The sequence below is a fragment of the Erinaceus europaeus genome, chromosome 3, assembly GCF_950295315.1.
Source record: "Erinaceus europaeus chromosome 3, mEriEur2.1, whole genome shotgun sequence".
Taxonomy (NCBI): Eukaryota; Metazoa; Chordata; class Mammalia; order Eulipotyphla; family Erinaceidae; genus Erinaceus; species Erinaceus europaeus.
In genome coordinates, this window is record NC_080164.1 from 44858909 (window position 1) to 44872838 (window position 13930).

Below are 13930 nucleotides of genomic sequence, written 5' to 3' on the forward strand. Positions count from 1 at the left end.
GCATTGTAAAGAGCAGGCCTGGAGGCCCAGGGCCTCAGACACTGGGCTACTGTGTGATGGGGTCTGGCCTCTCCCCCACAAGCCCCAGCCCCTCCAGAAACAGAAGCCAGGGGGTGGGGTGGAGGTACTGCAGCAAGGTGGGCAGAGGCAGGCTGGCCAGATGAGGCACAGCCAGTCCCCTTCCCGGAAGTCACAGGATGGCCCATGTCAGGCAAAGGAGAAGCTGAAGGGGCTAGCTCCTGCCTGCCCAGCTCCACCTAGTGCTGCCCCCAGGGCCAATCCCACAGGAGACAGGCCTCAGGCCTCATCCCTATGCCCCATGGAGCACCGTGGGCTGAAGTTGCAAGTCATGGCTAGGTTGGAGCTCTCTGACTTGCTGCAGCTATGAACATGCAAGGAGTCTACGGAACTCCACCACCGTGAGAGTGTTAGACTTGTCTGCAAAAGCCCAAAGCAGATGCTTCTTTGCAGCAAAAGACCTGCACCCAACCGGTTTGGGCAGAATTCTGATGTTCAGAACTTTCTGGAACTCCAGGGTGGATGCTTCTGCATTCACTATGCTCTCCTCCTTGTGGGCCTTCCCACCTGACAATTTATATCATCAGATTGGGGAACAGGGCAGGTAGCCTCATCCCACTTGACAGAGAGGGAACTTTGCCCCAGGAACTGTCACTGACACATGCTCACACATGGCCAGGTCCAGACCCTGACTCCTAGTCCAGTGCTCCTTCTCCAGAGTCACTCTCACAGGAAAGGAGCCCCAAAGTAGCCGAAGAGTAGACTGCCAGGAATCAAATCAGTGTAAATGAAAACTTTAAGACAGCAATATTTTTTCCCACAAAATGAAGACAAAAACTGTGTAGAATTATAAAGCCTAGTGCCGGCCAACATTTGATGAAATAGGTACTCTCTTTTCTGACTGGAAGCAATTCAGCAAGCTTTCAGGAAAGCAGTTGGGCAGTACGCCCTGTGTAACCTAAAACTGTTCATACTCCGTTTCCCATAGTTCTGGGACTCTTCCAAATTAACCGAAAATCTGGGAGTACAAAGATGTTCACTCTAGTGTTATCTGTCACACATCATTCATTCTGTCTACAGTCATTGACTGACAAGCATGTGACAGATAAACACAGGGCAGGGAATATGAAGATGAATGAGACACTATCCTGGCTCTTAAGAACACATCCATGGGCTAGAAAATGGTGAGTAAACAATAGTATTACAAGATGGCGTGCAACTTAATAATAGTATGCACTAGGGATGAGGATGCTGAATGCTTAAGTCAGAGTCTCAAGAATGAGGAGAGCAGCCAAGGCAGATCATAGACAAAAAAAGGTGTCCCAGGTGCCTGGGGAGGTAGGGAGTGGAGGCACAGGCAAGGCACCAGAGAGCAGGTAGGGGGCTCCCACATGGTATCCTTGGGGTTCAAGCCCAGTTCCTTGAGGATAGGCAAGTGTGCACTCTACTGGGTGAACTATCTCACCTTGCTCTACCACAGCCTAATTTTATTTATTTAAGTATTTATTTTTCCCAGAGCAATGCCAGGAGTTGAACCTGGGGCCTTTGGTGCCTCCAGCATAAAAGTCTTTTTGAAGAACTGTTATGCTACCAGTGCCCTAGCAAGTAGCTGCTCTGGCTGAGGAAAGGGAGCATCCAGGGCAATGAGGACAGAGAAGCAAGAAGGAAACAGGGCAGATCACAAACTATCCTAGATTCACACTGAGAAATTTCAGCTGACTCCCCAAGATTGGCATTTCCCTGGACATGCTCTTCAAAAGGAGAGTTCTCCAGAGAACTAATGAGCAAGTCAGCCAAGGCAGCAGCCTCTTTTCCTGCAGTAACCCCCCCCCCCCCCAGAGCCTCTCTGGGCCACTGTGCATCGTAAATCTCTTAAGTGTACAGTGTTTCCCAGTCTCTCTCACTCACGAACCCTTTGCAAGTGGAGCGTTTCACAAGCCTCCAATGCACCTTGGAAAACAGCCCCTTAAGCTTATGGGGAGAATTGCACCCCCCACATCACCACCACCCCCACTCCCACGACCAGCCAGAGCCAACTTTAACACAAAGCTGAGCTTCAAAAGAGGGGGGTGGGGTGTTCAAAAGAGTCCAGACACAGGAAGTCCAAAAGCAAGAATTCCCCAGCCTCCACCCAGGATAGAGTCTAGGTTGGGCAAGGGGGATAGGGTGGAGGGCTAGTGCTCTGGTTCCCCCCAAGATGGCTTCAGTTATAGAGTGTTGGGAAATTGTGAGGATGTGGTCGAGCCTGGCAGGGCTTGACCTGAGCAGTGCATCTATCCTGTCAGTCTCTCTCTCTACCAAGAGGTTGAGCAAGGAGGGAGAGGAGTAACCCCAAAGGTTTGCACCTCTTATCAGACTCCCTGCCTCACAAAGCACCCTGCATTCCTGATACTATGGCCTGCTCCCTTATTATCTACATAATCACTGTTTTGCCTGAAAGATCCCCACCCATTCCATTCCTTTGATCTATCTTCTTTCTACCCTCAATACCCTCCCTGCCTGCAGGGTATTAATATTTATCCTACCAGTTAAAACCCTAGCAACAGTTGCTAAGGAAGTTACCTTTCCCAGCCCCCTTTTGCCTTTCTCCACCCCTTTCCAAACCATGTCAAGCCATTTCTGTTTCAGACTTGCCACTTTCGGGTCCAACCTTTAAAAGCCTGGGCTCCCTGATCAATAAAGAATCAAACTGCCTCCCCAACACGAGCTCTGATCATGAGTCATCTCCCTCACGTCGCTGAGTGAGTAGCAGCCCAGGCTGGCTCTGGTCACGTTCTCTCCAACCCAGAGAGTATGTGCCCGGGAAGAGGTACCCCCACGCTAGCCAGGCAGGGGAGCAGCTTGGCATTCCCCACCCCCAGTACCACCCAACTGGCACTTCCCAGCTCTGACCTACCAGGAACTCTGAGGCCAGCAAAGAGGACACATGCCCCTCTCCTCACTGGACAGATACTTACCCCTAGAAAATTATCACTTGTGTATGGTCTACTAACCATCCCTCATTTGCTTGCTTGCCCCTTAAGCCCACTGACCCATGAACTCTCCAAAAGGAATTTCTATGTCTCTGTATCTGTCCAGCTCAAGGAGGTTACCTGGAATGCAGAGACCTCACAGCAGAGCTGCCCAAGCATCTTCTGTTTTGGTGGCAGCTCTGTCAGCAGAGTAGTATGTTTCCTCAAACCACAGCAGTGGTTCTCAGCTGGGGAAAAATTTGGCCAAGTAGACTGGGAGAAAAAATACCAGTCTCTGATGAAGAGGGGTGCAGCCCAGACTGCCCTCATGTGGGGACGAGCAGTGCCAGCTGGAGCTGGTGACAGAGAGTCCTCAGTCATCGCCATCCAAAGGATAACTAGTGCATGCTCCCAACACGTCCCGGCAGTGGCAGCCCCATCCCAATGGCACAGACAAGCTGCGTGCACTGAGCACCACCTTACAGTTTGTTGCCCACACATACTCGTTATCATACTAGCACCATCCTCCTCAAGGTCAGGACAGTTGCAAATCCTTGGAGGCATCCCCAGGCATCTCCACAAGCTACCAGCCTGACCAAGTTCACTATTATTCAACAGGTCTCTCCTGGGCAAGCCCTGAGTATCCCCCAAAGCCTTAGCCAGGGTGGAGGGTGCAGACACAGCTTCCACCTTTCACACTGTCCCAAAATCCACCAGCCTGAAGCCTACAGGGCCCAGCCACCACAAGTCAGAGTTTACACTTTATGAGCAGAGTCTTTTCTGCCCCAGACACCCAGCAGGCAGGCTGGAAGATGACACCAGCAACAGGCCCTGGGCTGGCCCTCCCCGGGCCCCAGACATTCTGGATTCACACATGAATTTCCTCCAAGAAATGCCAGCCGGTGGCCAGGCATGGCCTCCGGCCGCCAGCCACCCCAAGGTCAGTTCCAGGGGAGAAATTGCTTTGGTTTAGGGTTTGGGAGTGAAAATAAACACTCTGGGTTTTATAGGTTCGCCCGTGTTGGCTGCTGTTTTCCTTTCCAGCAGCTGCTCAATCAGGCCTTTCATTCAGAAGCCAGTGGCCTCTGAGGAAGCCCTGGGCAATGCCCTCAAAGCTCAAGGGATGTTTATTTGGAGGAGGGGGTAGGGCTGGGGTGGAAAGAGTGACTGCAGGCAGCACCAGGCTGACCCTGCCTGCAGTCCCCAGAAGTGCAGCTGGCTCCTCTTGGGGTCCTGTCGCTGCCTGGTCTTCGGCCAGCCCAGAGCACAGAGGATAAGCCCCTTTCACCTGGGCCTCAGTCTGCAGGAACCCACCACCTGCCTCCTCACCACTCACGCCCCTCCCCCTCCCCCAAAGGAAGAAGGAGCTAGGTCATGAGTGAGTGAGCTTCACCCTTTTGAGGTTCCCTTTTTTTCTGGGAAAGTTCTTTGTTTTTTAAAGATTGTTGTTGTTGTCGTTATTGTTATTACCACCAGGGTTATCATTAAGGCTTGGTGGCTGTATGACAAACCCAGCACCCTGAAGACCATTATTTCCCCCTTTTTTTTGATTTTGATAAGACAGAGAGAAGTTGAGAGAGCAGCAGGAAACAGAGACAGAGAAATACCCGCAGACCTGCTTCACCATTCATGAAGCATCCCCCTTGGAGGTGAGGAGCCAGGGCTCAACCCCAGATCCTTATTCATAGCACTTGGCTTAACCAGGTATATCACCACTCAGCCCATCTTCTGGGAAAGTTCTAATTGACCAAAGTTCTAACTGTCCAGACAGCATGTCCCAGGAAGCCTTGGCTGCAGCTAACTGGTCTTGGAGTACCAATACCTCCACAGTACTGAATGTGCTTTGCAGAGTGCACTCTTTGGTCCCAGGACCCAACGCACAGACAGGAAACTGCTCCATCCACCCTGAGCCTAGCTTCCCAGAGCTGAACAGAAGCTTCCAGAGGAGAGGAATTTGGGAAAGAGTTACTTCTGGAGGAGATAAACCAAAGTGGCCTTCACATGGGAGGAAAGGGAACAGAGGAAACCATAAGAATAGATGGTCGGGGGTTGGGCAGTAGCGCAGGGGGTTAAGCGCATGTGACGCAAAGCTCAAGGACCAGCCTAAGGATCCTGGTTCGAGCCCCTGGCTCCCCACCTGCAGGGGAGTCGCTTCACAGGTGGTGAGGCAGGTCTGCAGGTGTCTATCTTTCTCTCCTCCTCTCTTTCTTCCCCTCCTCTCTCCATTTCTCTCTGTCCTATCCAACAACAATAGCTATGACAACAATAACAAGCACAACAACAAGGGCAACAAAATGGGAAAAATGACCTCCAGAAGCAGTGGGTTCATAGTGCAGGCACCGAGCCCCAGCAATTACCCTGGAGGCAAGAGAGAGAGAGAGAGAGAGAGAGAGAGAGAGAGAGAGAGAGAGAGCGCTAAAGCAATAAGGGAAGGGAAGAAAGGAAAGAAAGGGAAAATAAAGGCCACTAGGGATGGTGGAGTCATGCAGACACTAAGCCCCAGCGGGCTGTCTGTCAGAGATCACATTTCAAGTCAGGGAACTGATGTAGCCAATCTGTCTGGGACAGGGCAGAAGGCACAAGGGTCAAGGAATGACCAGGCTGTCCAGATGAGTGAGGGAAAAGCTAGTGATAGATGGCAGCCATGACACAAACGTGGAGGGAACATCTCTGGGAGAGATTCAGGAGGTGGCATCAGCAGAGCCAGCTGGCTGGTGGTCACATCGGCATGTAATGCCAAGACCAAGGAGAAGGATGCAGAGGAGGCCTGGATTGAAGTTCCATTTGGACTAGATGAAATGAGATTGCCACCAGGCATCCCATGGGGTGGGAGCCGAGATGAGACTAGACTAAAGGGACCCCAGGAAGGAAAGACCTCGAAGCTTTCCTAGTGTGCATGGTCACTGGAGCTGGAGGACAGGAGAGCCCAGTGCCCAGAAACAAGGGCACAGTCTGGACTCTCGCAAATGCCAGGCCCATAGGGCACTGAAACCCCAGAGGAGGAGCAGGTAGAGCTGCAGGAGACAGGATGGAGGGGCTTTCAGGAGGAGAGGACAACATATCCAACTCTCCAGAGGGTCAAGTGACTAGCCACTGATGACTAGGAGGCCACAGGAACCCTGCACACAGCACCCACCTTCACAAACCAAGAAGCATAGCTCCCACTTACAGGAGGACTCCAGGAACTTTTTCCTTAGGTCTGTGGTTCTGATGACTGGACTCCCAGGCCAGTCATCAGAACCCTGGGTTTGATTCCTCTGTCTAATTCCTCTCTTCCCCAACCTACCAGAGAAAGAGTCCTTATCCATGGCAGGCAGGTCCCGGGCCTGGTACATGTAGCAGCGGAGATGGTAGCGGTTTCCATCTGCACAGAAAAAGGAACAAAGATGCCCAGCTTGAAGGGGTGGGAGGGGAGGGGCTGAGAGCAGGGTCCAAAGAGCAGGGTGCAGTCTGTTCCTAGGAAGGGCAGCAGAAGTACTGAAGGACAGAAGTGACACATGCCACACACTTGTGACAAGATCAGAACAGACCCAGCTTCAAAGTAGACATGTGAGTGATGTGTCCCTGGAAAAACTTGGGAAGAAGGGACAGAGGACAAGGGCAGCCAGACAAGTGCAGGATCTTCGACGCCCACTTCAGGCTTCATTTGTTAATACACACGCACTACGCACTACACACATGCGCACGCACAGGTAGGACATGCGAGGCACTGACCCACCAAGAAAGCAGATAAGCAGAACTCTCCACATGCACACCTGCCCAACATCCCTGTATAGACAGGAGCAGAAAGTGCATGGCACCCTGCAGACACCTCCAAGCATCACTTACAGTCGAAGATGCAGGAAATCGTGGGTCTGTTCACGCCGAAGCTCAAGGTGGAGACAGACATGGAATCCTCGCTCCTGTCATCCACCATGCCGCCCTAGAGACACAGAAGTGGTCAGGGCAGGAGAATACTAGACAAGATTCTCTCCTGCTGGGAACTGGATTATCAGCTTGGTATCTCACTCGAGGAGAACTTATCCTCTATTGCATGCACAGACAGCAATGTCAAGTACAGAGGGAAAGGTTAGATCTCTCCAGCCTGACAGATTGGAACTGGGTGGAAGGGAGGCAATGGGCAGGGGAGACGGCACAACAGCTATACAAAAGACTTTCATGCCTGAGGCTCTGAGGTTCTAGGTTCAATCCACACCACTACCATAAGCCAGAGATAAACAGTGCTCTGGTGTGTGTGTGTGTGTGTCTCTCTCTCCTCATTAAAATAAATATTTTTAAATAAAAAAAGGAAGAGGAGAACCCTGACTCATGTAGGATGGCCTATTAATCCCACCCAGGTCAGTCCCTCCCCAGGCCCATTCTGACACCCTCATCTCCACTGGCTGAAGCCATTTCCTGGGACTGTCAGCCTCTCCCAAAGTCCTGGAACTACATGGTCCCCTTGTGTCTCCAAAAACAACTCCACGGCCACTTTTGAGCCTCTTCTCCAAACTCAGGACCTACACTCAAACCCCTGGTCCAAGAAGGCCCCCAGTGCCTGCTTTCCTCTCCACTCTGCCCACACCCAGAAGCAGAAACAACTCACTACCCACACACACACCACCACCAGGTCCATCTGACCGCCGGTCCAAATCCTTTGAAGACTTTTCCTACCTGGGAGGCCTGGGCAGAAGCCCCCTGCACCTATCCCATCTCCCTATCCAACAGCCAGATTTGCTTCCCCAAAACACAGTCTCAGCACTGAAGCTGGCCTAGACTCAGGCTCATTCCCACTACAAACACACTGTTCCATCACTCATCCCAGCACAGTCTGTCCTCAGGTCACCGGAGGGCACCCAGTGAAAGCCTGGTCAGTTGTCAATAAAGAGAACCATCCTAACGGTGGGCCGGGTCTGTCCCACCTCTTGCAAAAGGGCCCTTACGACACACACGCAGGAGAGATAAGCTCATCCACTCTCCCAAGGGATTCACAGAGGTCCTGCTAGAACTGAGCAGACTCAGGTGCCCACCACAGGACACCCCTCTCAGTAAGGGACACAGACTGCCCCCCTCCCTATGGCTACAGTCTCTTTTTATAAGTTTTATTTTTTATTTGTGATTTAATATTGTTTTACAACGTTGTATGGGATATCATTTTAATAGGGGTATAAGTCATACAGTTCCCATCACCAGAATTTGGTGTCCCATCCCCTCCACTGGAAACTTCCCTATTGTTTATCCCTCTGGGAGTATGGACAAAATCTTTGGGGGGGGGGGGTCTCAATACAAGTTCTAGAACCAGACTGCCAGGGCTCCATTTCTGGTGCTGCTGAGTGACTTTGGGTAGGTTTCTTAGCCTTTCTGAATATTCCAGGTGATTCTTCAGAACCTACCTCACAGAATTATTGTGACTTGTTAAGGCAGTACATGTCATACTTGGCACATAGCATGGTACATAATAAATGCTCAATAAATGGCTGCTCTTCATGAGCTACTGAGAGAAATAAGGTGCAGATGGGGGTAGGGGGTGAGGGTAGTCACAAGCTGAAGTTAGCAAGCATGTTCAGGAGTAGAATTTATACAGTCTATATTTGCTCAAAATTGGCTGAGGACCTGGGAAAGTGGACATTCTAGTGACAAGTCACAGGCCAGGGCAAAAATAAAATGCACATTATAACCTCCCCCAAAACCAAGAGGGATGTCACACTCCAGACAGGGCAGCCGCACATCACCACATCTGAAACCTCCCCTGCTGGACAGGTGCAGATCCCAGATGTCCTGGTTCCCTGCCAGGAGAAGCATGTGGCCTGGCCGTGCTGGGCTGGCGTCTTGCTGGAGCAGGCACCGAGCTCAGCAGCTGGTGGCCCAGCAGGACCCCTGGGGGCAGTGAAGTATACAAGGCTGCTCACCAGACTGGGAAGCGTGAGGCAGTCCCAGCCAGCCACTCCACAAAGGGACCTCAAGAAAAACAGGTCAGGACACAGGGAACAGGGCTAGGCACCCCAGTACCAGGGCAACAATGCAGAACATGTCATTCAGTTCATCTTATTGCGGGTCAGGGTGAAAGACTCTTCAACACCCCTCCCCCCAGTACATCCGGACCACACACATGTGCCCTGTCCCCCCACAGACAGGGTGGACATTGGGGTCAGCCCAGGGATGGAGAGGAGAGGCAAGTTCATCTGCAGTCGCTGGCTCCCCCCTCACACCCCTTGTCCTTCTCTGCACCCCTCTCCATGCCTGCAGAGACCTCCCTGGCTGCTGAAGCCTGCCAGAGCACATCTCCACTCTCCTCACACCTCCTCCGGATGGCCTTCCCCAGAGACCTTCTGTCAGCACCGCTCCCCCAAACCGCTTCTGTCTGGGCCTTTGGCAGTACTCTCTGGGTCTCTGTCCAACAATGGGGCCGCCCGCCTACACTCAGAAGATGTGTCCCCCTCCCAGTGTTCTCACAGAGAGTGTGGCAAGGTAGCTGGGTGTCTGGTGCTGGCTGAGAGCACCAGCCTGCAGAGGGGGGCGCTCCTCACTCCCCAGACTCTCCTGCCCATTCTGCTGCCGGAAGAAGCTGCCCCACCTAGTCCACTTCCTCCTTCCCAAAGAGATTATGGGGAGAAGCTAGGAGGGGCCCAGAGAGCTAGCCCACCAGATAGGGCCTTGTGCCTTGCCATCCAAAGTCCAGGTTCAAGACGAGGCACCACACACAAATATCATGGTTCTGGGAGACACTCCAGCACCAGTGACTCTCCCTATCTCTCACTCTGTATCTCACTATTGGAATGAAAAAGTTGACCTAGAAGTGGAAAGAAAGTACATGTGCAAGGCTGGAGGAGAGGAGGGAAAAGGAAAAGGAGGAGGAGGGAGGAAGAGGAGGAGGAGGAAGAGCTCCAGCAGCAGCTGAGAGAAGCAAAAGAGACACATACCCCTAGTGTTGGACTGAAGAGCACTCGCTAACTCCCATCCTTTCCAGTCATAAACACCCTGGTTCCCACCCTGTGCAGTACTCCACCATGCATTCATCCAGCTATCTTCACATCCCAACCCACTGGTCCTTCCAGAAGTCACAGGGCCCCACAGCCCCTGGAGACCCTGGAGCAGAGGACAGACCAACTGTGGGCCCTGCCTTGAGTCTTCAGCCATCAGATTGTTCCCAAACACCCACACTCCTGCGAGTCTCAGCAATCAAGTTCCTGGAGTTCGGCACACATCCTCTCTGCTTCTTCCTTGATGTTTTCCTTGGCTGCCCAGGCCCACCTTCAGGCCACTCAGTGAGGGTCAGCTAGTACTGCTCCTGCTGTGCCCACCAGGCTCAGGGTGTGGCTTCCTATCTGCCTGTCTCTTTCCTCCTACTGGGACCCCATAACAGACATGCTTCCCCCAGATGAATGGATTCAGGGGAGAATCACATATGCTTTGGGGCAGGCTGGTGGCAAAGGCCAGCCTGTCACTCAGAACCAGGGAGAGGTCTGTGCTGTGGGTTGACATAGGTTACCCAACATCTCCGGTCCTTCACCCAGAAGTCTGTCTGGCTTTTCATGTGTGGCTATACAGGGCCCACTCTTCTGAGGCAAAGAATGAAGTTCTCCTGAACACCTGACTTGGGAGCTCCTGGAAGCCTCTCCCTAGCACGTTCCACCATGTTGGCTAAGCATCTGTTCTCTAGTGGACCTTCCTGGAATCCAGCTGGGAAATGGATACAAATACTCAGACAGACATAAAATGTTACCTCCCCAAGAGAGTTTTCCTCACCTCACAGTCAGCAGGTGCCACTGCCATCGCTGTAGAGATGGAGAAACTGACACGTGGGGGCCTACCACCATAGCCAAAGGGCAGCCTGCAGGTGTCTGAGACAAGCACTGGGCCTTCCATAGGCACAGAGTAGAAAGTCAGGGTGGTTTATTCATTTCACAGACCCAGAAGTTCCCATAAGGAGAATAGGAACAGTTGATTTGTAGGGACCTCTAGCTGCAGTTTCAAGATGTCAGGTCCCAGGAAGGGGAGAGGGAGAAGAATTGACCTGGGGTTCCCCCACGTGGACCTGAGAACTGTGGCTGGGGGTACAGTAGGGAAGTCCTGTCCTTGAAACTCAGATTTCTCATGGTAATGCAGTCACACAGGAGGGAGGGGAGAGGCACCGGCAATGGGGCACCCAGTTAAGTGCACATAGTACTAAGCACAAGGACCTGTGCAAGGATTCAGGTTTGAGACCCCAGCTTCCTACCTACAGGGGAGGGTGCTTCCCAAGTGGTGAAGCAGGTCTGCAGATGTCTGTCTTTCTCTCTCCCTCTCTATCTTCCCCTCCTCTCTAAATTTCTCTCTGTCCTATCCAATATAAATAAATTAAATAAAATAAAATTTTTAAATAAAAATTTTTAATGTGGTCACGCCTATGGCACAGAATGAGTGAGAAAAACAGGATTTTTTGACACTGGTGTCACTGGCATTTTGGGCTGGTTGATGCTCTGTCCTGGGGGTTGTCCCATGTCTGCTGGCAACACAGCACCCTCCCCCCTCAGATGTCAAGACCAAAATGATATTAATCATCATCATACATCCCTAGGGGTATAGTGGTGCTAAATATCAGCCCCAGTTGAGAGTTACTGTTGAAAATTATGTGCCCATGGCCCTGGCAGATAGCTAGCACATGATCAATTGCACTCAGTACAGTCACAAGTGGCTTAACAGTGGGGAACCTTCCAAGAAAGGACATTGCTAGGGGATTTATTCATGGTTCAAACATCACAGAGCATATGTCCACATAGCCAGATGGTGTAGGCACTTACTGGCATCACTAGCAGTGGACTTTGCAAGCTTAGGAACATGATCAACTAAACAACATGAGATTAAACCAAGCACTCAGGAGAATGATGCCTGCAGAGCACGGTACCTGTGAACATAGAGGCTATGACATTCGTGATAGCTAAGACATCACTGAGCAGTACAGCTGTGGGGACTCCTGTCATAATGCAACCTGTATTGACCTAAGCGTCATTATCTGGTACTTGATAACATCACTACCTGGCTGTGACTAGAACTAGACATGTCAGTTTGACTCATGCATTTTTCCATTCATTAAACAAGCCCTTAGTCTCTGCACACTCTCACCCACAATTTCCTAAACTCAAAATCACCACCTTCCCTCTACCCCAGGACCTTTGCATGGACTGCATTCTCTCCTAATGGAATGACCTCCCAAAGAAGTCAGCTTGAACTCTTCCTGCAGTTCAGTTAACCATGAGGCCTGGACACCTCCATGGCTTTCCTGACTTCATCCCTGCCCTTTCCCAGCCTCCCCTAGCTTCTCCCCTGCACCCACTGCCCTGTGTATAAAAGCCAGACACACACACACTCCTTTGTCCCCTGAACCCAACATGTGGTACTTAGTAGGCATCCTGTAAGGGTTTATCTCATGAAAGGAATCACCAGCCTCCCCCTGGAGCATGTGTATAGCACTCAGGCTTGAAGAGACTAGAGGGGACAATACAGTGGGCATCCTACACTCACCCATGGGGCTCAGGGTCTGACATGGCTCAGGAAGAGCAAGTGATGTGGGCTCACTGTACCCCACATCGGGGCCATCTGTGGGTGGAAGAATGGGATAGGACAGGCCCTTAGAAGGTGCTATTCAGGAAGACTTCCTAGAAGAAGGAGGCTGGGGCAGGGAAGTTGCAGCAGAATGAAGGCCAGTCTCAAGCTCAAGGAAGAAGCTTGGCTGACGTGGCGAGGCTGGGAGAGAGATCCCACTTCAGAGTCACACAGAGTCACACTGCAGTGGCCGCTGAGGTTCCAGCTTCACCCCCCGTCCACACACATACACACTCTTACCCAGCTTCGGGGCCAGGCCTCGGGCATTGGGTTTCCCACAGCCACATTCCTGCCTCCTTAGCTCATGCCCATGCAACTCTCAGGCCAGGGCTGGCAGCCACTGGGTCTGTGGCTACGCTCTGTGCTGGGATTAGCCGTGTAAGGGATCCTGCTGCTCGCCCAGGGGCCTGGGCTGCCTCCAGCCCACCGTGGCCCAGCTAACAGCAACTGCCACCCCGGAAGAGCCTGGACACAGGAGCCTGAGGCACCTTCTCCCTAGCCACTGATGCCAACGGCCTCCCTCAGGTGCGTCAGAGCTGTGAATACACCACCTTCATCTGCTGAGGGTTGGCATCCTGGGACCTTTGTGTGACTGGCACGCTGGAAGGAGGTAGGCAAGTTCTGGGGAAACCGAAAGTTGAGCAAGGGGACTCCTCAGCCACCTACACCAGATCCCAGACCAAAAGCACTTAGAGACTACTGTTGTACCACAACACACACACACACACACACACACACACACACACACACACACACACACACACACACTCCACCTCTGGGCAAAGGCACATCACCCCAAGAAAGATCCCCCACAGGGTCTGGACATCCAGCTCAGCAGAGGCAATAGAGCTGAGGGGCACAGCAAGCAGACACAGGCTGAGCCAGGACAGCAGCTCTGGACCACATGGAGACCAGCCTGGAAATGGACCAGAGGCAGGGGAGGGATGGGGCACCAGAGGACCCCTTTCCCCACAGTCACAAAGGTAGGCATGGAGAACTAGCTGCTCTGCTCAATTTATGGGGAGCACTCAGTTCCTACTCGAGGCTCCCCTGTGTGAGCCCCCATCCCACCGCTTATGTGTGAGGCACAGGGACAGGTTCATAGGAGACCAGACCATTAAATAGGCTGCCATTCTGCAACCTGGCTACTTAACACATGTCTGTGTACAGTCAACCTTGAGACACAAAGAAAGGAAAAGCACATGGTGAAAGCTAGGGTAGCTGTGGTCTACTGCAGCAGAACAAAGGACACCATGAGGGAAGCGAGGGGGAGGTGGAAGGAAGTTGGAGACCCAGTGCACGACAGTGGAGGAAGGCCAGTTGGTGGTGGGAGTGGTACACAGGTCCTCATCACAGGAGATCAGAAAGTGTCCTCATGTGACAAATGTCTTGTAATATGA

General features: G+C 52.2%; 1 protein-coding gene across 17 annotated transcripts in view; it reads right to left on the reverse strand.

Moving 5' to 3' along the window:
- Positions 1-13930, reverse strand: part of DYSF (dysferlin) — a 272723-nt gene that overhangs the window by 99681 nt on the left and 159112 nt on the right. For all 17 annotated transcript variants that reach the window (XM_060187109.1, XM_060187107.1, XM_060187114.1 and 14 more), the window contains 2 exons: positions 6798-6891; positions 6256-6333 (listed from right to left, as the gene is read on the reverse strand). In XM_060187109.1, the coding sequence (XP_060043092.1) occupies positions 6256-6333; positions 6798-6891 (172 nt within the window). The remainder of the gene's footprint in view (positions 1-6255; positions 6334-6797; positions 6892-13930) is intronic.